The sequence below is a fragment of the Brachyistius frenatus genome, unplaced genomic scaffold, assembly GCF_029030835.1.
Source record: "Brachyistius frenatus isolate BFR_SWC_R1_liver_20210118 unplaced genomic scaffold, ASM2903083v1 Contig_257, whole genome shotgun sequence".
Lineage (NCBI taxonomy): Eukaryota > Metazoa > Chordata > Actinopteri > Embiotocidae > Brachyistius > Brachyistius frenatus.
Genome location: NW_027210856.1, coordinates 345,347 through 369,141, shown reverse-complemented (window position 1 = coordinate 369,141; position 23,795 = coordinate 345,347). Strand labels below are relative to the sequence as shown.

General features: G+C 42.6%; 2 protein-coding genes across 12 annotated transcripts in view; both read right to left on the bottom strand.

The window, feature by feature from the left end:
- Positions 1 to 9,028, bottom strand: part of LOC138634314 (DNA (cytosine-5)-methyltransferase 3A-like) — a 39,051-nt gene extending 30,023 nt beyond the window's left edge. Inside the window, exons 1-3 of the mRNA XM_069721130.1 lie at positions 8,925 to 9,028; positions 7,426 to 7,675; positions 3,673 to 3,780 (exon numbers count right to left, since the gene is read on the bottom strand). Coding sequence (XP_069577231.1) covers positions 3,673 to 3,780; positions 7,426 to 7,506 — 189 coding nt within the window. The 5' untranslated portion in view covers positions 7,507 to 7,675; positions 8,925 to 9,028. The remainder of the gene's footprint in view (positions 1 to 3,672; positions 3,781 to 7,425; positions 7,676 to 8,924) is intronic.
- A 6,445-nt stretch (positions 9,029 to 15,473) lies between these two features.
- Positions 15,474 to 23,795, bottom strand: part of dtnbb (dystrobrevin, beta b) — a 32,935-nt gene continuing 24,613 nt past the window's right edge. For 5 of the 11 annotated variants that reach the window (XM_069721123.1, XM_069721118.1, XM_069721122.1 and 2 more), the window contains 7 exons: positions 23,328 to 23,441; positions 21,017 to 21,113; positions 20,637 to 20,657; positions 19,095 to 19,254; positions 18,852 to 18,941; positions 18,619 to 18,672; positions 15,474 to 17,637 (listed from right to left, as the gene is read on the bottom strand). In XM_069721123.1, the coding sequence (XP_069577224.1) occupies positions 17,612 to 17,637; positions 18,619 to 18,672; positions 18,852 to 18,941; positions 19,095 to 19,254; positions 20,637 to 20,657; positions 21,017 to 21,113; positions 23,328 to 23,441 (562 nt within the window). In that variant the 3' untranslated portion in view covers positions 15,474 to 17,611. Of the gene's footprint in view, positions 17,638 to 18,458; positions 18,483 to 18,618; positions 18,673 to 18,851; positions 18,942 to 19,094; positions 19,255 to 20,636; positions 20,658 to 21,016; positions 21,114 to 23,327; positions 23,442 to 23,795 lie in introns of all 11 variants that reach the window. The other 6 variants (XM_069721126.1, XM_069721125.1, XM_069721128.1 and 3 more) reach the window with 4 other exon arrangements.

Sequence of the window (23,795 nt, the reverse complement as noted above, 5' to 3'; positions counted from 1 at the left end):
AGCTTTCATCTGCGGATGTAGGTGCAGAAAGTTGCGATCGAGGCGGGCAACAGCAACGCCTCAAGAAGAGTCTCTCAGTCAGCAGGCCATAGTTTTGCCAACGTAAGATTCTGCGCTCGAAGCTAAAGGTTAAACTCTGTAAGTCTGATTATTGCAGATTGAGTGGGGGGTGGAGGGGGGGGGGCAAACATGATATGAACGTAGTCTCGGTGTGACTCAGAGACCTGAAAACATCTGCGTAACGAACGCGGGGGCAGATTACGTAAATAAAACTTCTATGAAAGTTCTACTGGATCGTAAAACGAGAGCTACTCGGAGCCAAATGTCGGCTTGAAAGCATTCTTCGCAGGCCGCAAAACGACCGCTAAATGACTTCATCGTCGTAGCAACTGTGAACAAATTAACTGTAAACTCAACAGTTGCGCTCACACAAAGAGCAGCTCTCCAGTAAATCTGTTTGACACCATGAAAAAAAAAAAAAACAGCAGCTGAGACATTATTAATATTCTGACTAAGTTCATAACTCGAAAAAAAAGTTGTTGTAGTGTGTGTGTGTGTGTGCGTGTGTGTTCACATACACAAAAGCAAGCAGACACAAACAAATCAAGCAATATGCACATGCACGCACACACACACACACACACACACACACACACACACACACACACACACACACACACACACACACACACACACACACACACACACGCTAACAGTAGACGCAACTGTCGCTGGAAGAGTTACGCAACAGATTAGTGACCCAGTGAACTACATGTGGCCCTTGCCAAGGGTCAAAGGTCACGCGCAGTATATCAGCCAGCTTGTTGCAAAACAAAACTCTAACTGCCGAATCCAATTTACTGCCGCAGCATTACACTTTCACACCACCACATTACACGATGCAGCGGTAAATAATTCGATAGACAAACTGGTATTTATAATGCTTCTTACATTTATATGCATTTTTTTTTTTTTTTTTTTTTTTTTTTTTTTGATACGCCAGGCAATTTCGCTTCGGTACGTGCCGTAGTAGAGCGCATGCTGAAACTGTATCCCGAATTCAGACCTGAAAAACGTCGGCTTACAAATCATTATATTGCCGGACAGTAAAGGAATCTGCAGCTATTTTTTTACAATTGATAATTATTTTTAAGCGACTGTTTGAGCAAAATTTGCCGCTTTTCTCGGGTCTCACGTTCAGGTTTTGAAATTTGAAGATGTCACGCAGGATTTTAAGCACGTTTGGATGTGCATTGTTCGCCGTTTTCCGATCTTTAATAATTCAAATGATTAATTGGTTCATCAAGAAAGTTGTCAGCAGCGTGAGAATAAATATTATTTTTTTTTTTTAAAGAATAGATGTTTTGGGGAAACCTGTTTATTCACTTTCTTGCTCAGAGTGACAGTAGCTGAGAAGATTGACCGCATTTAAGAGAGTGCATTTAATAACACGCTATTGCTCGGAAACAAATCTTTTTGGTTTTCTTTTACTCTGACTTCACCCAACGGACGTCACGTCGACGTTTTTGCATTTGCAAGAGCGCTCCTGTCATTGACAGCGTTGCCGCCGTCTTTGTCCTTCCCGGGTAAAACGGCACGTGGAACGAGGCTCGAGGCTTGCGATACAACGCAAGCTGCTTCGCCGTCCACCCTGAATCGCTCACCTCCTGCGACGTTTAACAAAACGTGAACCGTCTCGTGTCAGATATAAAAGTCCCTCGAGCGGCGTTTTGAGTTGCCTAAAACATGCCGGAGTGTTTCTTATTCAGAGGAAGAACAGCACCGGCAGCGAAACACCTCCGGAGCGTCTGGTAAACGTGCAGTCAATCCCTCGCAGCTGCGAAAACACCTGAGCGCAGCTTTCCCTTTATCACTTATTGATACTACTCCACCGCCGCTTTAAATACACCAACACAAACCCTCCGGCACATCCACCCCCTCCCCCCCCAACCATATATCATCTGTAAATATTTCCCTGATCCCCTTTTTTTTTTTTTGGGGGGGGGGGGGGGTTGTTGAATCACACTGTGAGAAATAATTAATGTGATTTTTTTTTTTTAAGCAGCGGAGGCTTATGCAAATCATATCATCTCGGGGAAGAAAGAAAAAAAAGAAAACAGAAAAAAAAAAAACAGATGCAAGTTGGCCCAAGAGTCATTATTAAAATCAGGGCTTTTAACTACAAAAGACATCACAAGCAGATTACAAATGGTCCTCGTGTGGTGTCTGTACGTGTCTGAGGAACACGGTGAAGACACACGTGATTGTTTATTCACGAGCACAAACGGAGTCCACGTGGTGCCGCCGAGGTCAACAAGATTTTCTGAAGGCTGACACAGCACTTTTATTTTTGTACGCAGACAGCTGCTGGGTGCCCGCGGCTAAGATATTCCGTATTTTTCAATTCTTTCAGTTTCACAGTGAAAAGATTTTTGCTGAATTTTGAAATGTCTCACCAAATTCTTTGCCTATTTAAAGCAGAAGTGTCCAAGCTTTTTTTTTTTCTCTCTCTTCCGAGAGCTACATGTTGACATAGTTGAGCTCCACCCAAACCAGCTGAATAAGCTTCTTTTTGATTGATACTTTTAACATTCAACAGCACGTGCATGTTTTTTTTTCTGTATGCATTACATTTTTCAATTGATGAAGCTCACACTGCTCACAGCCGTCAAAGAAAACAAGACAATGTCAATTACTTACTTTAGTTTGTCCTAATTTTCTTATCTGTCCACGTGTCACTGTATCACATCACTTCCCTTTGCATTCCCCTCACCTGTACGTCTCATGCGTGTCAGTCTTTTCTTTCTTTGAATTAAAATGTTCTTGTACGTCTCATGCGTGTCAGTCTTTTCTTTCTTTGAATTAAAATGTTCTTCTTTTGGACAGATTAAAAAAAAAAAAAAAAAAGATAAATAAAAAAAAAAAAAACGCCAAAATGGATCGCCAAATATACTCGTAAGTCTATCGCTGTGTTCCAAATTACTTTTGGACTCTTACTTGTTTAGTGCAGGAATTTTAACAGGGTAGCTGCTGTCACCCGCCAAAATATCTGCAGCTTCCGATTATTTTACCCAGAAATGGACGTGTTTTTATGTCACCTGTTTAAGCTTCCTCAGACGCCTTAATTTGAAAATTCTTCACGTCAGTGGCCCCGCCCCCTTCCTCATTTTAGGGTGGAAAGTGTCCAACGTTTCACACTTTTTTTTTTTTTTTAGAGTGCATCATCCTGGTACTTGCAGTGCACTGCGTGTTTGTGTACTCGACAGTGTGAACGCACTCATGCACTCGAACCAGCGAGTGTTCGTGCGCAAGTGCGCCATTTGAAACGCAGCACATTACGTGTGGGAAACACTGCCAATTGTTCGCACTTTCCACGAGCTACGGGTTGGGAGATCCCTGGTGATTTAAATAAAGTCTTCTAAACTTGCCCTTCAGGTCAGAATATGCATAAAACAATGTGTCATACAGCAAAAAGTGTTGGGAGTTGTTCCTTAAGGCAGCAGTGATGCGGAAAGACCTGCTGTTACAGTGAGTGGAAGAGAGACTCTTTCATAGGCTGATGTCTAATCCGGACTATGACCAATATTTAGGCAACATATTGTAAAATTGATAAGACTGTAAAACACGCATGCGTGGATGCAGGTCATGTAGTGATGTTGGATCAACACTCACTGGAAACTGCTTGCGCTTCCTCCCAGGCTTGCCAGCTTTGCAAGAGGCACTACTTTTAGTCGACTTCTCCTCCGCCATCAGGTCCATGTCCAGTATTGTGCTCTCACCCTGTGAAGAAAAAGAGCACGCAAGTGATTTTAGACGCGGCATCTGGCATTTATGGAAGTGTGCCCCTATATGTGGACGGTTTACTTTTAAGGTGTGGATGCATGCGAGACGCGGCATCTCTCGGGGTTACGGATGATTGTATTTGTGCACACTGCAAGTTAAGTGGCGGCTTCGCCTCCGCCGACGATGCAGCGGCGAGTGGCACTCCACACAACAACTGGCAGCCCAGTGAAACACTTGAAACATTTGGGAGGACTGCGGCGGGTCCTCGAGTGTCTTTGGCCCGAGCGGACAATGGGACAGATAGAAAAATGGAATGACGCGTTCCTTTGAACCGGGCTGAAGTGAAAAGCTGTGCGGACACAGCGCTGACCTTCCGCAGACAATCCCCCTCTTGACACCGTTACAAAGACATTGACCGCCTCCCCCACACCTCCCCCCCCCACACACACCATCAACCCGCTGCAATTTCCCTTTGATTAATAAAATTGCCCCCACACCCCCCCCCCCCCCCCCCACCCTCAGCGAACAAAGCCCCACGTCCCGCCGCCATGGAGTACCCCTGGGGGTTGATGGGGAAAAAACTAAGATGATCCTAATGTAGATGCTTTTGAGTTTTCAATATTGACTGAATGGGACCACCAGCTCCAGGTCTGAATGCAAATGAGACTGCAAGGCCGTTCCTGACAGCTGCAGTGGGGGCGGGGGGGTCCTTATTAAATTCCTTCAGTACTGAATGCGAGATTCCCTCGAAAGATAAATGGGCTCGCCGCACCGTGAGGCCTTCCCCGCGACCGATTCCCTCCGCTGACGTCTCGTTAAGTACATTTATTTTGAGGCGCGGCGCAGCGGCATAATGTAACGTGGGAAAAAAAGCTTTACTGTAAGACGCGGTATGACTTTGTGTTAATGGGTGGAGTTAAATACAGCGAGACAACTCAGTGTGCGAGTGACGGAGGTTAAGTGAGGGCGATGCCTCTGAGTAACGACACTCTACAGTGCACATGTGTAGTTAAATTGTCAATCCCGCTTAAAGACGTTGAAGTGCAAGACTCCCTGTTTCAATACGATACAAAATCTACGGCGCCGTCACCGGCGAATGTAGTTTTGTGTCTCGGCTTATATTACAGCTGAGGATCAAGAGTTTATTCCCGAGCTCGAAGACACGAAGTCCATTTAGTCGCCGGCCCGATCCGATGACCTTCATCATCAGACAAGGAGTTTTTCTTCCTCCCTGCTGGAATTGTTTTTTCTTCTTTCTTTTTTTTTCTTTTTTCCAGAGCACTTTAATCTCTTATCTTGTCCGTGCTAATTTTAAACACTTTGGCGAAGTCCATCTCCTAATGAAGATCATGTGATTTGAAAAAAAAAAAAATAAAAAAAATAAAAGCTACTAAATGGGCCTCAGGGGGAGATTTCTTTCTCCTCAGCGCCTGTTTTCAAGGTCAAGAATGAAACTCATATTTTTGATCCAAAATGGCTGAGAAGTCCTCAAGTTGCTCAGAGTACAATTTCATGATAACTGTGCAAATTCTATTTATTTTTAAAGAAGATCTTACGATAGCGTAAAAAAAAACAACCTTCCAACACGCAGAAGCTTCAGAACTGCAACTAAATGAACCTTGTGGTCAGTCAAAGGGGAGATTTTGGAGTAGTTGTCATGCTGCCTTGTCATTTCTGTGTTTGATTATGACGTTGCTCTGAAATCTGTGACCCATCTGACTCCACATGGATCAAATATGAACAGGTTGGAGTAATAAATCCTGCAGAATAAAGTGTAACCACAGCAAGAAACCTTTAAAACACACACTCGCAAACTCAAAAATGCCATAAAAATGTTTTCAAAGAGGCCCGTTATTAAATAATTTAAAAGGTCAAGGACGTAAATAAACATAGGCAATAATTTCCAAAAGGTCAGGCTCTCAGGTTACGTCCTGAGAGTGTTTGCTGCTAAAATAGGATAAATCCATCACCGAATAACATCCTGGGGGGATAAACTAATTTACATAAAGAAATGGGTGCTATCAGGATAACTGATGTTGTGATTAGTGGGCAGAGGATGGAAAAGATTGTGAAAATCATAACAGAAAATAATAATCAATAGAGGAAAATAGAGAGGCTATCGACAGGCTTTTAAAAAGGTGATTTTAAACGTAGATATCAATCATTTCGCAGGAGAACCTGCTTTGCAGACGGCTCCCATCTCATTGTGCGATTACTAACAGGGTGCTCCGGGTTTGTTTTTGTTTTTTTTCCCCCTCACCGGGGCGGCAGAATTTGCATAGATAATAGCACGTTGTGAGCGCAGCCTGGTGTGTAGCCTCATTTGGGAACCACTTACATGGATGACACAATTCAGTGGTGCCTGGCTATCTGCGCAGGAACAGCCCACATCCACGCCGCATCCTCCAATTCCCAACCTCGGGCGCTCACATGCACCGAATGAAAAATTACACGCCGTTTTCACACACAGCTTCACCCCCAATATTTTCTGAGGGGGAATTTTTTTTTTTTTTTTTAAAACTGAAAAAGCCTGAAACATAATTTGTTGTTGCCTGGAGTGAACCCTACTACATTGTCAATATCCCTGCACTATTTCCATCTGGGTAGCCGGTTATTTAAGGCGATGTCTGTTGCCAGGCAACAAGACTAAGGGCAGTACTGTGTAATGGGAACGTAGAGGATGAGGACAGATTCCCCCCCCCAACCCCTCCAGTAAAAAAAAAAAAAAAAAAAAAAAGAGCTGTAGAGCCATTCCAGCTCCAACTCAACCTCCACCAGCCAGCCAACGCCCACGTCACCAACCACCATTACAACAGCAAAATGTCACACACCGCGGCTGCCTCCTCCTCGGTGATGCTGCATTCACACATGCAGGCGGCTGTAATCATGAGTCTGCCTGCATCAGGACAGGTGACACAGCACTCCACACGCCGCCAGATTCTTCAGTAAAAAAATTAAAAAAATAATCTGAATGTTTCCTCAATAAAACAGAAGAAATCAATGCGACTGAGCCTACTCCAAGTAAGCCTATGGATTGCAGAGATCAGCGAGGCGTTAGCTTGAACGATTAACTCCATTCATACCATTTAAGAGGATTTTAATTGGTGTTGGTGTGAAGTGGCTGTTAGAAATCACATTCCTCTAATTTCAAGGCTTTATTCAATAAAAACTGTCACCTGACTACATGCACGTGCACATTCGTGCGCACTCCTTCGCCATCGTCGCGTGAGCTCACTAGTGAATAATTCCCTTTTAAATCAACCTGCTGAATTCTGGTTGGGACTTTAAAATAGATGCACTTTGCACTGATGGGACAATCAAAGCAAAACCAAATCAATCAAGAGCTCAGCTTAAGTCCCTCTAAAAACCTTTTTGACTTCTTTAAACCCACTAGCTATGAATGCGAGAAATCTCCTTTTTTATTTTTGAAGATTATTTTTTGGGGGGGTATTTAATGCATTTGCTAGACAGTGACAGATGGGAGATGTGTACATAGAGAGAGGTTCAACCGTGTGGCGCGCGCGCGCGCGCGCCCGACCCGACGGGGTCACCCCCCGGAGACACACAAAACTGTCAGAAGAGTCTCCTGCTTTCCCTGAATGAGAGTGAAACGTGCTTTTACATCGCCCGGGTGTTTCTCACCATTCTGTTCCCAGGTGAATCGGCGAAGTCGGAGCCTTTGAACGCAGCGGTGTTGGTGCTGGTGACAGTGTTGGACGGCATTACTGAGGGTCTTGCGGGCTTGTGGGGTAGTGATGTCTGATGATGAGGGAAGGTTCCAGGTGAGAAAATAAACTTTAAAGGGGGAGGTAGGAGGGGGTTTAAAAAAAAAAAAAAAAAAAAAAAAGAAGAAAGAAAGAAATGAGAGATGATCCCTCTTCTCTGGACTCTCCTGGAAGAAAAGAAAGAAACCATCAAGACTCTTCAGCCCCTCCCACTGTTAAGAGACACTTGAGACATTCAGACAAACTGCATTACAAAGTGGCAATCCTGAGACATATTTCCTCAAGTTTTCTTGCTTTACTCTTGAACACGAGATTTCTCCGTGTGGCGTGCACGTCATATAGGACTCTCTCCGGCGTCTATAGATACTGTATGGCTACTATAGCCTACAGGCCAATTTACACCACATGGATGTGTGCTTGTGCAGAAGTCGACATTTGTCACACGCTCACGTGCGCCCAATAAATATAAAGTACAGGCAACAAAAAAAAACAAATACAGGACGGCTACGCTGTTGCACATGCTCTTAAAATGTATTAATATTTCATTTTTTGAAGTGTCTGGGTCAAAGTTAGCCCAGCAGTCTGCCATGCGCACACAGTTGCACTCGTGGAAATATGGAGAGAGAAGAAGAAGAAGAAGAAGAAGAAGAAGAAGAAGAAGAAGAAGAAGAAGAAAAAAAAAAAAGCAAGCTTGTGAATTCATTAAAAATGTGTTTAATTTCCTTTAAGGGTAAAAAGCCAAGATTGATGAGTCTGATTTATTTAAAAAAAAAAAAATTAAAAAAAGGGAGCTAATAGGCTGCCCTCGCTGCTGAAAAAGAATTGCAGGCAACAATCACAACGTGTTATCTTGAAAAAATAATGTATTATAAAGGCCACATAGGCGTTTAGTGTCACCGCATTTCCATGCACATGAGCCTCCAGTCAGGCCGAACGCTTACATTGCTGCGATTGACTGACGTGCATTTAATATTCAACTGGCTATGCGTTAAAATCGCAAAGTTTTAGACGTCTTTTGCAGCAGGGGAAGTCTGCAATATGACCCAGGGGATTGTGGCTCTTTTACAGGCCACGGCCACTGAAGGATATATAAAAAAAAAAAAAAAATCCCCGTTATTTCCTTTAATGAGGCCGGTGCTTTTTTTTTTTTTTTTTTTAAGGAGCCGCGAGGCTGTTTCTAACGCTGTAAATTCGGTCAAGTTCACATCTCGACGTCCAATCAGCACATCTGCAGAAAAGCAAACCCGCTAAATCGCTATTTCCCCGTTTACCAATCGAGCGCCTTCCGCTCTCGGGGCTTTCACGTTTTTGGTTTTTTTTGTTTTTTTTTCGTTCACATAAAGGTTAGCCTTCCTGCGCGGCTACCAGTGCCGGGTTAAACGGATTTAAATGCGTGAGTCGCTGTGTGTTCGTTACCCGATTTTCCCAAGTCCCAGGCCTGACCCTTTTTGTCTCGCTTGCTCCCGGAGCCTCCTTCCTCTTCTCTCCCCGTCCTCCACCTCCCCGGCCGGCCAGCTCTCTTCCAGATGAGCCGCTCTCACTGCAGGGGCCTGCAGACGGTCTGCCGCCGCCGGGTCCTAAAGCCCGCCGCTTTACACACACACCCTGGTGGTGGTTGTCAGGGGGTCAGACACTAACTAGTATTTATAAAGTACCCTTCAAATTTGAAAATATATGCATTTTTATGGAATAGCATTTAAATATTACCCATTTTGAAACCTTTATTAATTTATTGTTATGCCATCTTTGTCTTTATTTATCACGAGAGTATAAATACAGACATGAAACGTGGGAAAGCAAGTGGCAATCACGTAGAGCAAAAGGACAAGGCTGAAATCAAACTGCACATCTTGCAATCACACTGAATACACCTCAGGCCAACAGGCTCCAGGGATGCCTCAACATTTTACATTAGTGCCCAATAGGAACAATTCCAATGCTTATGGCTTCTTAGCTAATGTTACACTAAAGGGACATTTTAATGGCCCAGATGTCCCTTAAGTACCACTCTGCTTGGCCCCATTGGTGTGACCCTCAGGGCAAAAATAAGCACGAAACCACATTTTCACCACTGCCCTTGAGAGAAAACGTGCCGGCTACATGGCAAGATGCCATGCAACCGTGCAGGCCAAACATGGCAAAGTCTTACGCAGGTTTGGGCCTCAGGGAATATTTGTTTGACCCCACTTTATTCACATGCACTGCAGAGGTCACACAACAGTCCAATTATGTGAGAAAGAGAACAGATCATCTTAATATTGTCTGGTTTATCGTCATAATAGCATCATATTACATCGAAAGATGCCACCAGCAGTTTTGACATGCTGTGTAAGTGACGCAGCAGCAAAACCTGGAAGATCATATTTGTAACAAAAGATACAAATAATGTGTTTAAAAAAAAAAAAAACAAGCACACAAGCCGTACAGATTCAAATAAGTAACAACTTTGCAAGCTAAATGTGTGCACGTGCATCTTCAGAAATAGTCAAATATCATTTCTGCTTAGTATGTTCTCAGTCTTTTAAACAGGCCATAAATATTCAAGTATGACAAATACCAACAAAACGAACACAGGAACCTGAGGAGACTTCCTATTTTTAATTTGCTTCATTTATGGGCCCCCTGGTGGCTGCGGGGCCCCTAAGCAGCCATCTAATTAGTTGACGCCTCGGGCCAGCTTCAGGGGCAGAGTGTAGCCAAACATGTGATGTCTGCACTTATTGTTTTGATTATACTACAGTATATATTCACGTCTTGACGTTGACGTATTCTCTTTTTTTTCTAAAGCCTCACCTTCCACACATATTGATACATTATCAGTCACTCTGTTCATACAGTGTGTTTGACGGAGGTGCAGTTTGTAAAGATCTTCAAATATACACTCCCCATTGCACAACCTTCAACTCTTAACACCATAAAGGTCATCTATTCTTGTACATGTATAACGGTTGCACTAATTATACCTCGTGCGAGATAGATGGGTTTATTTTTCCTATACTTATACATTGTTCTCATGTACTGTTTGTTTGCTGTGTCACTGTAAACTCAGTTCAGGGGCAAACGTAGTCTTCCAGGTTGAATTGACCTTTTTCACAGCAGACATTTTAACCTGTCAAACTCGGTTGGAACGAACAACTTTGTTCACTGCTACATGGCGACGCATTCAGAGCCGGAGTGGAGACGTCCTGCCATGACGAGTCAAAATATATGCTGTGAAAAAGTTTGATAAGTTTCATTCCTCTGGCCATTTAAAGTCCTTTGGATAACAAAGACGAGCATTTAAATGTAAAATTATAAGTGAAACGTCTAAAACAAAAGGCAATTAAAAAAAAAAAAAGACGCACATGACCAAATTATGAACTTCACACATATAAATGCAAAGTTGTAAGAGCAGGATTTTTCATGGTGACCAAAACTTAAGCCTCAGTCAAAGCAAAACACGATTTAAAAATCGTCAAAGTTATACAGTCCAATATCTTTCAAGTTTGCTCGATCTTTGCTTCTTGTCTCTCTGGAAACAGTTAGCAGCCCTTATTTTGGCAGTCAAGAGTCACTTAGATTTACAATGAAAGCAAAAACAGCTCGTGAAAGAGAGACAAAGACAAAGTTCTGACTGGAAATGTGAAACCAAAATAATAAAGCAAAGCAGGAAATGATTCTGTCTTTTGTGTGCAAAACCTCTGTCAGGTAGGGCAAGGCCTAACATGATGAAAAGATGCCTTTGACATAAAGGTTAAGCATACTTAAAAGCACTCAGCCAATCAAGTAGTTGTAAATGCACTCAACTAAATATTTATGCAGATTTAAATATCAAAATGAATGTGTGAAAAAGTAGCTCAGTCCAATCAGAATTCTTCACCCAGCAGCACGTCTACATTTCATATCCAAGCTCTCGGATCTGTCATCATTTTTCATTCCATTACTCTCTACAACAGCAAACTACCGCAGCCAACATCAGTCCCACACATGCCCACTAGACGGAGACACCGTGAGGGAGACGTCTGGAGTTGCCAGATGCGGGAAGGCTTCCAGAACAAATCCCTGCGGAGCAGGTTGAAGGCTTTTTAGGAGGCAATGAGGGAGAGTGGAAATGTGTGCGCAGCAGGCGGATGTGGTTCGCTGATCTGGAAGCAGCAGCCGCTCCTCTTTCTCGTAGAGTCAGTGGCAACTGAGTGGTTCATCTGAGGACGGCAGACGATGCCACACGATACACGGAGAGACGGGAGCAGAGGGCGATACCGGCCGAGTCTCTGCCTTTTACTGGAAACCCGCAAGGGAAAGCTGCCGAGAGGTCACGGTGTCTTCACCTCCTCTCACCTCGGGAGCCTTTGTCATCATCTGTGTCTAAAGCACCAGGAAAAAAGGACAGATTAGGTTAGGTTAGGTTAGGTAGTTACTTTATTAATCCCCGAAGGGAATTTTTTTCGCTACAGCGAAATACAGAAGCAATAATAATAATAGAACAATAGAAAAGCAATAAAATAGCAGTAAAAATATAAATATAAAATATAAAATGCACAGTATATACAGTGTATACAGTATATATCTATATATCTATATATATTATATACAAACAACCAAGAAACACAGTCAACAGTCTTATTTTGCCAGAGGTGAGTTATTGTACAGTCTTATTGCGGTCGGCAGGAATGATCTCCTGTATCTGTCCTTGTGACAGCGGAGCTGGAGGAGTCTTTTGGAGAAAGTGCTCCGCTGTCCCTGCAGCAGGTGGTGGAGAGGGTGGTCAGGATTATCCAATATGGATAATAGTTTGTTCAGCGTCCTCCTCTCCACCACCTTTTCCAGGCTGTCCAGTTTGTAGCCGATGATGGAGCCGGCCTTCTTAACCAGTTTGTGAAGTCTGTTGGTGTCTCCGGCTCCAATGCTGCTCCCCCAGCAGACCCCAGCGAAGTACAATGCACTGGCAACAACAGACTGGTAGAACATCTCCAACATCTCGCTGCACACATTGAAGGATCGAAGTTTCCTCAAGAAAAAGAGTCGACTCATCCCCTTCTTGTAGACAGCATTGATGTTGGTCTTCCAGTTCAGTCTGTTGTCGATGGACACACCCAGGTACTTGTACTCCTCAGCCATGTCCACCTCCTCTCCCAGAACTCTCAGCGGTTGTGGAGCCGTCGTCTTCCTCCTGAAGTTGACCACCATCTCTCTGGTCTTGGCCACGTTCAGGAGCAGGTGATTTCTTCCCGCCCACTCCACAAAGTCCTCCACTACTGCCCTGTACTCGTCCTCCCGTCCATCCCTTATACACCCTACCACTGCAGAGTCATCAGAGAACTTCTGCAGATGGCAGGACTCTGAGTTGTACTGGAAGTCAGTTGTGTATAAGGTGAACAGGAAGGGGGACAGAACAGTTCCCTGAGGCGCTCCAATACCACTGACCACCATATCAGACAGCACACTGCCCAGACGGACAAACTGTGGTCTGCCTGTCAGGTAGTCAGTGATCCAGGAGACGGTGGACGCGTCCACCCCCACCACCCGCAGCTTCTCACTCAGCAGCAGTGGTTGACTGGTGTTGAATGCACTGGAGAAATCAAAGAAAGTGATTCTCACAGAGTCACCGGTTCCATCCAGGTGAGACTGAGCTCGTTGCAGCAGGTAGATGATGGCGTCGTCCACTCCCACACGAGGCTGGTACGCAAATTGCAGAGGGTCCAGAGAAGATTTCACCAGCGGCCTGAGGTGGGCCAAGACCAGCCTCTCCAGCACCTTCATCACATGAGATGGGAGGGCAACCGGTCGGTAGTCGTTGAGGCCAGATGGAGTCGTCTTCATATTTGATTTAGTTTACCCTGGGCTTTAGTTTTTAGTTTTGCATATTTTTTTTTCCGCAAAAGAAATTCTCGCAGATCACTGCAGCAGGGACTTCTTCGCGGGAATAGAAGGAAGTTGTCTGTCAACAATATATGACACAAGATCAGAAGGCAATCATTTTGTAACTTTTATTTTACTTCACGGACTCTATAAAGTGACAACAGTGGAAGAAGTAGTCAGTTTAGGTAAAAGTGGTCATATATTAAATATAATATACAATGTACTGCATGCAAAGTAAAATTATTCAGTGCAGTTTTGATTCAGTTAAAAAAAAAAAAATCTAAAAAATTTAAAAAAAAAAAAAATCACTGAATAATGTCATATCCCATTATTATTATTATATCTCTATATTTTTTTGATTATTAATGATGTAAAAGTACTATTTCAAGCTTGTAACTGTTTGAGGAAGAGCTGATTTGAACTGCATTTAATACTACTGGGTAGTTTTAGCATATGTAAAAAATTCATTCTATTAATTAAGTTTTGACAGAAACTTTTGATTTGAAGTCAGATAACAGAAATACTCAAGTGATGCGCACTAGCAAAGATGACATGAGCGGTTTAAGTCATATTTTAAATCTTTTTTAATATATCTCACATTTGATTTATTTACAAAAGACAATGGCTTTGTGACATAAAACTATGTTTTTGTAAAATCAACATGAGAAAAACAAACGTGTACAGAAGCATTAAACCGTACCTAACACATACATAGATAAATAACGTCAGGGGAGCGTTGTCGTCGAGGTCGTCCTCTCCGTCTCTGCAAACGATTAAAAACGGACCACGATGAACGCACCTCGGTATGACTGGCTGCGTGTTTTTATTTGCGTCACCCCGAGTTTGGTCTGACAGGGTCAACGTACAGTATTGCCTCCGTGTTGGTTAAAATGACATCAGTGACTTTCTATCAGTAGATCTGGAATGTGTTGTCTATTTTTGTAATCGACTATTAAATGTGAGTTTCTCCAGCATGTTCCAGCAGCGTAAAATCCTGAAACACAAACGTCTTCCAGACATTCTGCAAATAGACTAATGAGCAACAACGTACTAAGTGCAGATACACTTCGATATATATATACCTGTGATTCCAATGACACGCGATGTCTGCAAAACAGTTTGGCACGAATGTAAAGGCTGAGCAGAAGTCCCCCCCCCCCGTTAAATAAATACATAAAAATCTCTACAAAGTCACAGACGAAGAACCTCGGACATAAAAGGCTGATAGATCATCAGTATTTGCTGAATGGTCACTTTTTTTTTTTTTTTTTTTTACAGCACTTTACAGAACAGCTACAGGCACGAACTGAGAGAACAGAAAAGAAAGCTTTAAGTTTTTTGCGTTCAAATGCGTGGTCAGGATGAAGGGGAAGACTTTACATGTTTTATCATTTGCAGTTGAATGAACTTTTATGACGGCAGCGGTCACAGAATTTCAAATTAAAATACCCCTTTATGGTGTTCATTTATATTTGGGCGACTTAAGTGTGCGAGTGAATTTGCGTTTGCGACAAACTCGTTACAAATGACTGCACGCCACTAAATACTGTAAAGCAGAAGAAGAAGAACAAGAAGATAACTGAATGAAAACATCACATTTAGAACGACGATAACGGAGGAGCCTCTTTTTTGCTCTTTTTCTTGACGCGGCGTAACAGGTTGTCGGAAACCTTGCGCGTCGGCTTATTGGATAGGCTTTAAAATGTACAAAAACAACAGCAGCTCAGGTCAGTCGGATTTTAACCAGCACTTCCTGAACACTCTCAAACTGCTCCCAGACCTTTGTCACATTGCATTCACTAAAAAAAACAAAAAACAAAACCCCAGACATTACTCATTCCCATTTTGTTTGAGATGAATGGCTACCCGGAAGGACAAAAACATCCGAGTCCAAAGACGGAACTGTAAAAAGGTAACTCGGACCCGATCTGCATGTGACCCAGAACAAACATCCTCTCTGGCGAACAGCTACCTCTGCGACGGACAGATCGCAGACTCTCACACGGACAAACAATATCCAACGGCATGCTTCGCCGAATACGCTTCTTTCTTTTTCAGTCCACGTTCTTGACCGTACATTTAATCACTCGCTGTTGTTTTTTTTGTTTGTTTTTTTTCCTCCTCCTCCCCCCCTCTGTTGTTTCACAAACAAAAGCAAATTTGACTTGGTGAAATGACGGGAAAATGTAAAACTACTTTGAGAGAAAGTTTCAACAAACGGGCGTGTCTATTTCACTTTTTTTTTTTTTTTGCCACGTCGGCGTATCGTTTTTACAATTAAAACACCTTCATTTTGAATCAGCTCTCATTTTTAAGCCCGTGACGCACGATTTCTCGCATTTCGACAGGACGTGTCACCTCCGTGTTTCACCTACTGTAGCTTGCGGTCCCTGAGCACCTACCTTCATTGCACGTATACACATTTTTCAATACACTTTTATTAAAACTAAATAAAGCTATCAAAGCATTTCCCACTTGCTCACTCCACCACCACCACATAATAAGTGTTCATTATGCGACTGGCGACTAAAACTCGGTGTCTACAATTCGTCACTTTCGAACAATCCTGAGGTGCTTCCCTACACTTTTTAGACGATAAATACCGAGGCTACCAGCTGGCCGGTGTCTACCGGAGGGAGGCACCATGCTGCGTTGAGCGTTGCAAATGCCCTTTTCAGGTGGTTCAGTTTTCAGTGACAGGATAAATTAAAAAAAAAAACAAAAAAAGAAAAACGACGAGGAGACTCGGCCTGTCGTTTTGTGTTTGCAGCAGCCCCAATCGGCTTCTAACTGCACAGCCCTCTTATTTTGCAAGGGTGGCTCACCGAGAGCACGTTAGCAGCGGAACAGTACGCGACTCAAGCCAGTGTGTTTACGTGCACGCTGTATTCTGGATACAGTTATCAGACACGAGAAGCAGTATTACCACAGCACTCCTACTGACAAGGCCTGCGTCTAACAAGCTACTTTTACCGTTTTATAATCTAGTTGATTAAGCCTTTCGATTGTTGACTTCAGTTTTCAGATTTGGAGTAAATGTGCTAATTGGCTTTCTTGCCAAAGAGTTTGTAAGGTAGATGTCAGACAACAGCCTGCAGCCAGTTGTCTTTAGCTTAGCATAAACACTGTAAATTGAGGGGGGGAGGAGGACACGGACGGACGGACGGAGAGCCTGGCTGTACAGAATCTCCATTTTGTTCTGTACAACCTGGCAACCCTCACAAGCACCCAGAAACCGTCCCGGACATAAACCTGCACAAAAACACAGCGTGGTGATTTCAAGTTTCAGCTTTTGAACCCATTAAACAACATATATTTTGCTTATTAGTGAGCTTTAGGAGATGTTGTTTCTTCTGGCCATGTTGGGTATTTCCCTGATGACAAGTTTGTCTTTTATGGGGAGGGGGTGGGGGAGATTTTTGTGCTGGCCTATTTCTTGGCCTGATGTTTCAGTCCCTTTTGGACAGAACCAGAGGAGCCGTTTCACCCGCTTCAAAGCCGTCGACGCCCTGGTTTTATGTTTTCTCGGCGAGAAAACGGAAGAAATGCAGTAACATGACTTAAAATTAAATAATTCCTTCGACTAAGACTTGGGACATATTTTGGTTACTGCAACCTTCATCTCCAGAATATGCACGTGCGGGTAAACACACCCGGCCGTGAGCCGTGAGGCAGGACACCTTCTGACACCTAAACCACAAGAGCTGGCATAGCGTGGTACAGTACCTAAATCCACACGAGTGCAACTTCATGCAAAAAAATGATCTTAACGAGATAATAAAAAAATAAAAATAAAAAAAAAGAAAGAAATGCTAGCGCTAATCATACAAAAAGCACTGACGGGGAAACATGTGGTGACGGGAGGTCTCCTTCATGTCGGGGCATCGCTGTGTGTTTTACAGTGTCTTATATATACACAGAATGATCTGCTGCAGTGGAACAGCTGGGAGAGAAAGCACAGCAAGCCATTCGTTAGCAGTCATGAGGGAAATCATTGGGTAATTATAGCAGTTTTTGTTTACAGGACAACATACACACTTGCTAATTAGACACATCTTGCTACCTGCAAGGTGTGAAGAGACGTTTTCTTTTTTTTTTTTTTTTTTAATCTTTTTTTCTTCACATAGTGAAATCCTGTTAAGATTACAGCATGCATTACTCTACGTGCTAATGCCAGGGGGCTCATGTTGTTGTTGTTGTTGTTACTGATTCTTCCCAGTTGATGACTGTATGTCCTTACAGGATGGGATGGTGTTCTCTTTCCCTCAGTGCTTCTGTACTCTCAATGTGCCTGCGTACACAAAAAGAGGAGCGTATATTTAGCGGCGCTGACAGTCTGCAGAGTCTAAATGAATTAGTAGAAGAAAAAAAAAAAAAAATGAGCGTGTGGCGATGTGCCCGCTGCGTTGCTATTTTTGGATGGAGTGTGTTAGCAGTGGGCCAATTACAAAGAGCCAAACAAATGTATTATTGGCTGATAAAAGTGCCATGCAAATATTTAGCTGCAGCCAGCTCTTCCAGTAGAACAAACAAAGAATCAACACATGCAACACAAGCATCAGCTGTTGTTTCTCTATTTGTAGGAAGCATTTCAGGAAACTTGTTTCTCAAGTTTACTGCAATTGTTATGGGAAGTCAAGAACGGCTGCGTCTGCAATAATTTTATTTTATGCTGTTATTTAATATTCTGATTCAACTCAGATGATATATGAGACTTTTTGTCATGATAACTACTTAATAATCATTTTATGTTTAAATAACAGTATATTTTCCCAAGATATTGGGTGAAATTAACCGTTTAACTTTTGAAATTACCTCTAGTTTTATAGCGAAAACAATGTATTTGCTTGTCTCTCCGAACATGAGCTTGTTATCCTTGGAAAAAATGAACAGCGAATAAAAATGTTGTTTGTATGTACAAGAAAAATAAACAGTAGTTTTCTCGACTTAACAAGATAAGTATTCCATTGTTTTAAGAAAACATGATGTTATCAGTGTGAATATACCAAGATGACACTATAAAATAAAATTATTGCAGCCACTCCTGTTCAGGGCTTCTGGGGTATGTTATATATTTTGTATAATATAACATGAATTTATTATAATTCCTACTTTTTGTTCTTCATTCTGCTTCAGCTGAAAACAAAAAAAAAACCCGGAAATATTGCGTCTTTATGTTTTGGCCAATCGTTAAAATGAAGACAAACGCTTCTGATGACATGTTGATTATGTAGTATGACAAACTGAAGTACCGGTGAGCACCGACACTCACCTCTGTCTCCACCGTTCCTCATGTTGGTCATGTCGTCTTCTCCCACGTCATCTACTGCAAAAACAAAACCCGAACATCTCAGTGACCCAAGTTTTTCGTAATCGTGTAAAAACTCGTGCGCAGGAAGGGAAATGCAACAACACAAATCTCAGAGCGGAGGATGTAATTCAGATGAGAAGAACAGACTCACAGCCCTAAAAAAAAGTTTTTTTTTAAATGCGGCATAGACTAACCTGAGTGGAGCTCTTTCACCAGTGACGACATGGTGTTTGTGATTGAGTCAGCAGCAACTAAAAGATCATTCCGTAGATTTCTAGGTACACCTGGGGAACAGAGAGGAGGGAACACACACAGTTTGTTGTGCAATCCTGATGTGAAATATAAAATCTCACCAAGTTTAAAAATGTTTTGTTTTTAAACTCCGTGCTCATTTTCACAGTCAACGCTCCTCGTTTCAGGTGTCGGATGGGACGCACCCTGAGCGAAGGCCTCCAGCACGTCCCCTCCCACCCCCGCCAGGCAGTCCTGCGGTGTGTGAGTCGGGGTGGAGCCAGCCGAGGTGGAGCGTATGGGCATGGGCATGGAGCAGCCCGCACCGTGACTGGGGGAAGAATGAGGTGAGCCTCCGGACTGGGACTGCAACGGATACAAAACGTTTGGGATCATTAGAGTATCATCAGCATATAACTTCACCTCCCAACTTATACTCAATGCTTACAGTTTACGCCTCTTCTTTTTGTTCATCAGCATCAACTGACGGCTCAAAACACAGGCCGTTTCGCCTGAGCGAGTCTCAAATTCGAACGTTAAAGGAATCATTTGTAATTTAGAAAAATTCCTTCAAGTCAGATGAGGAGACTCTCGTGTCTGTGTGGTGCCCAAAAAACATTGTTTTTCCACGGCAAGAAAGAAAACTGCCCAAAATGTAGAATTTTTTCAAACTCAAGTTGCCCCATAATACTATTCTTTATAACTTAAAAAGACAATTTCACTTTCATTTTAGGAGGTCGGTCTTGAAACACGTTTATGAATTAGGTAGAATCTTGATTTGCATCCACAAATGATTAAAATCTGAGATATATACTCATTACATTTATGCGTTTGGCCCCGACGGGTGTAAAAACACTAGCTGACCACTGTTACTCAGCATCCTCTTGCACAGAAAAGCAAATAACATTTGGTTAGTTTCATGACATCCATGTGCAAACCTTTAGTGAATCTGACAAAGGAGAAAAAACAACAACTTAAATCTCGTTAATCTCTCCATCATCAAAGCCAAATTCTTGCACCAGTGCGCTCCAATGGAGGACGCAGTGTTCCAATAACAGCCTGCAGCTTTAAGACATGACATTTTGGCCTATAAAGGTGACTTTTATTAAAACAAACACAGACACAGATGTGACCAAAAGAACTTAATCCTTAAAAAGGGAGAACAAACACAAACAAGCAAAAAAAAAAAAAAAAAAAAAAAGTCTAGTAATCCTATCCTACTGGCTGACTATACTCCGTGTCTCTATAGTGCACATGCACTGCATCGAGGGGTTAATGAGAACTCTCCGAGTGGGGCCGAGTATGCCGAGTCGGGAGCTTGTGTCTCAGAGAAGAAGGATCGCTGTGCGTCTCGGGGACTGGTGCGGGCCCAGGTCGGTGGCTCCGAGCCAGGCAGCAGATGGCCAGCCAGACTGCAGTCACATTAGAAGGGAGGTTGTTAGCGCCGATGAAAAGAACGAGTCCCTGACATTTGGACAGGGAAAAACACACTTCTCCCAACTTTTTCTGGGTAGAAAACTGGTTATGAAAAGATTGGGTTTCAGTCCGTGGATCCTAGATTTTGATGACTAAATCAGTGCAACCATGTTAGATTATAAAAACCCTGTCATCTTTCCTAATAGCCGTCTTAAAATGAAAACGTCCTTCGGTCGCATCTGTGTGAAAGGCGGGAGTACAGAAGCATGAAACCAAGTGATGTGATCGGAGCCAGGTATCGAGCCTTGCAAACTGAGTAAAGGGCAACTTACAGCCTGCTTCTGCTCCTCATCCTACCAGCCAGCGAAAGGTAAGCAGAGAGAGAGTGAGAGCAACAGAATTAAAGCGATGAAAGAAGAAGAAAAAGGGATTTCTGCATGCACCATGCGCCACATTAACATAAGATCACTGTGGTGTCTCGGTTTTTTGCAGAATAAAACACATTTCATTTCATCACACAAGCCACCGAGCTTTAAAAACCCCCAACCAATTATCTAAGGTAGATTAGCAGCGAAAAAATACAGCTAAATGCTAAAGAAGAAACAGCCGATTTAGGACGTTTAATGTGAATGCACTGTCTTAGGCTGGTATTACCGAGGCCTCATTGTCCCACTCGGAGCTAAATCTTCTCGCGGCAGGTGACGGGTCGTACCTTTAGCAGCCTCATGAGTCCCTCCAGCTGCACCATCAGCTCCCGCCTGCTCTCTTGCAGGGCGGACATGCGCCTCTCCAGCTCGTCCTTTCTGTGTCTGTGGAAGAAAGAGAGCAGCAAGAAATTTAGGACTGCGTGTTTCAAGGTTTAAGTCCATCGACAGAGCAAATTCTCATATAAAAGTCACGAGTTTATTCCGATTTGTGAAAAGTGGAAGCAATTCAGGTATAGAGTATATTCTGCGGTCAGACCATTCACTTCTCTCTTATATAAATGCAGTATTTATATAAGAGAGAAAAATCACAACGTCTGCATGAATTTGCCTTCAGATGTGCAGATGCCAGCGTCTGTGTGTGATGGGTTTACTTTTTGTGTCTGGGAAGCAGACTTGCTTTTAAGTCCAATAATCCGAGGATCAGTTACAGCAACACAAAATACTGTGCGCCGAATGTATGCAGAGTCACATGGCGTTTGCATCAATTACATCACCCCACTGCAATGTACCGCACGCCTCTTGCTCCGGTTTTAAAGCACAGTAATATTTCTCCAGGATTTAAAAAAAAAAAAAAAATTATGCGCACCAATGCTACTGTTACAAACACCTTAAGAGTCACTGTCACCTTGACATTGAAATTTTTTTTTATTTATCTGGTCTTCTTAAAGCAAACTGCTGGCCAGGGGGTAAAATCTGCAAACTTTATATGGCTTGAATGTTTATGTAAATTCTAATTTGTTCTCTTTTACAGTCATTACATAATGTTTAGTTTTAGAAATGCTGTAATTTTCTTCCTCGAAATAGTTTTTTCCCCCGTTTTAAAATCCGACGTTTTTGTGATTTCTCCGTTTTATTTTGCTTCCCCATGTAAAGACCCTCCTCTGAAAACTGCTCTACACCTATAGATTATTTTTTTTATCACTAACTGGAGCATATAAATGGCATTTTATCCACATTTTCACTAGTTGTGCTCCTGTTTAACATAAATACTTGAGATTTAATGCGTTTCAACGTACACCAAAACTTCTCTTTATGGATCAATAATGTTGACGTGGAGTGCAGACAGTATCAAAGGAGGTGTACAATTGATTAAGTTCATAATAAATAACTATAAGATGTCGCATGTGCAAGAGGAAAGTTGCTGTTGTCCAGGAAAACGTCACAAAAAGAAGCACAACTCACTGATGAAAGTGTCGTCGCTCAGCTTCTTAGGGTATGAAATTGAAACTCCCGGTGAATTTTTTTTTTTTTTAATGTTAAAATAGCTTCTTTAGGAGCAAAAAAAAAAAAAAAAAAATCTGCCCCCCCGTCCTACCCCGCAAATTATTTGACTGTGGGACCCCTGCGAAGTGACACACTGTATGTGGCCTTTTCCATTCGGTGGTGATTCTAGGATCATTATCACCCTCTGGTGTTCACGGATTGTAACAGGAATGTTGAAAAAGCTTCAAAGAACTAAAGCAGTCATCTGTCAGGCTGAAGTCGCCTGAAGAAAAAACTCGCAAACATCTGCAGACTGTTAACATATGTTCCCTTTCCTTCATCCTCTGGCTGAGTAAAAAAAAAAAACGTATCGGAGCCAAAACACGGATTCAAACTCAGACCACAGTTGGATGGGATCATTATCGCCTGATAAAATCTGCTCTAAAAACGAACAAGCTCAGAGTTTTATAAAGCTTCAAAACACGTTTGAGTGAAATTCTGAGAAACAATGAGCGGAATAAACGTTACCTCCAGCGAAACCTATTTAATTACATGTTTATGTTTACTGCCATCACTAGTTTCCCATATATACAACAACACTGCCATAATGGCGGAAAAGGAAGTAAGACTCAGAAGAAAAAAAACCTGTTAATTAATTTATCTAAACTGCTACTCATTGGCTAGCATTAATAGGCAACTGAGGATTTATGCTGTAAAACATTAAAAGAATACACATTTTAAGGCCTTTGCCACAACTGTTGACCTGCAAGGTTGCCTGTGATTCAGTATTTAGGCCAGAGCAGACAAACAGGGAGTCCTTCTGGGCAACAAGTGGCGTAACGCGTCCTCTCAGGGTGAGTCGCTTCCAAAAACTCAACTCAAGGGTGACAGTGTCCTGCCAGCATGACAAATGACCGCGGCTGCTGCTGCTGCTGCTGCTGAAGCTAATTCAAAAACATCCTTCTGAATTAGGAGGGACATTATTTCTACATAAATACAGCAGCTCGGGAGTTTTTTGTGCCACTTGACTTCCTTAATATACGTCTCGTTCTTCCCCTCGTTGGGTCGAAAATGCTGTCAGGAGTGGAGCATCGGCGGCAGCAGGAATCATACCTGAGGAGCCTCAGTTCAGTCAGAAGTGTGGGGTTCTGCTGGGCTTTTTCCGGTGTCGGCTGAGAGGCCTGTTCGTGTTCCAAACGCAGCCTCTGGATCTCCTGCAGGATCTCCCTGAATACGCCAAACAGAAATGATGAAAGTCAAAGTTTATTATCTATGTTGGAGTAGTAACAATGGAATGTAAACACACCTTGTTACAAATAAAAGTTCTGCATTTTGAATGACGTAATATAAAAAAAAATGTTTTACCAGCAAACTGTACATAAAGTATAATGTGTCATGTTACCGTATCCTAATTATTGATGCATTAAAGTGTAAACTGCAGTTTAATTGCCACTGGTTGATTTTTAAATGAACAGCTTGATGAACCAGGCTGCTCGCTGTAGCCAGATATTTAATGTAAAGATACGAGAGTTGTATTGATCCTCTCAATTCTCTGTATATTTTATTAAATGTTGCACTAAT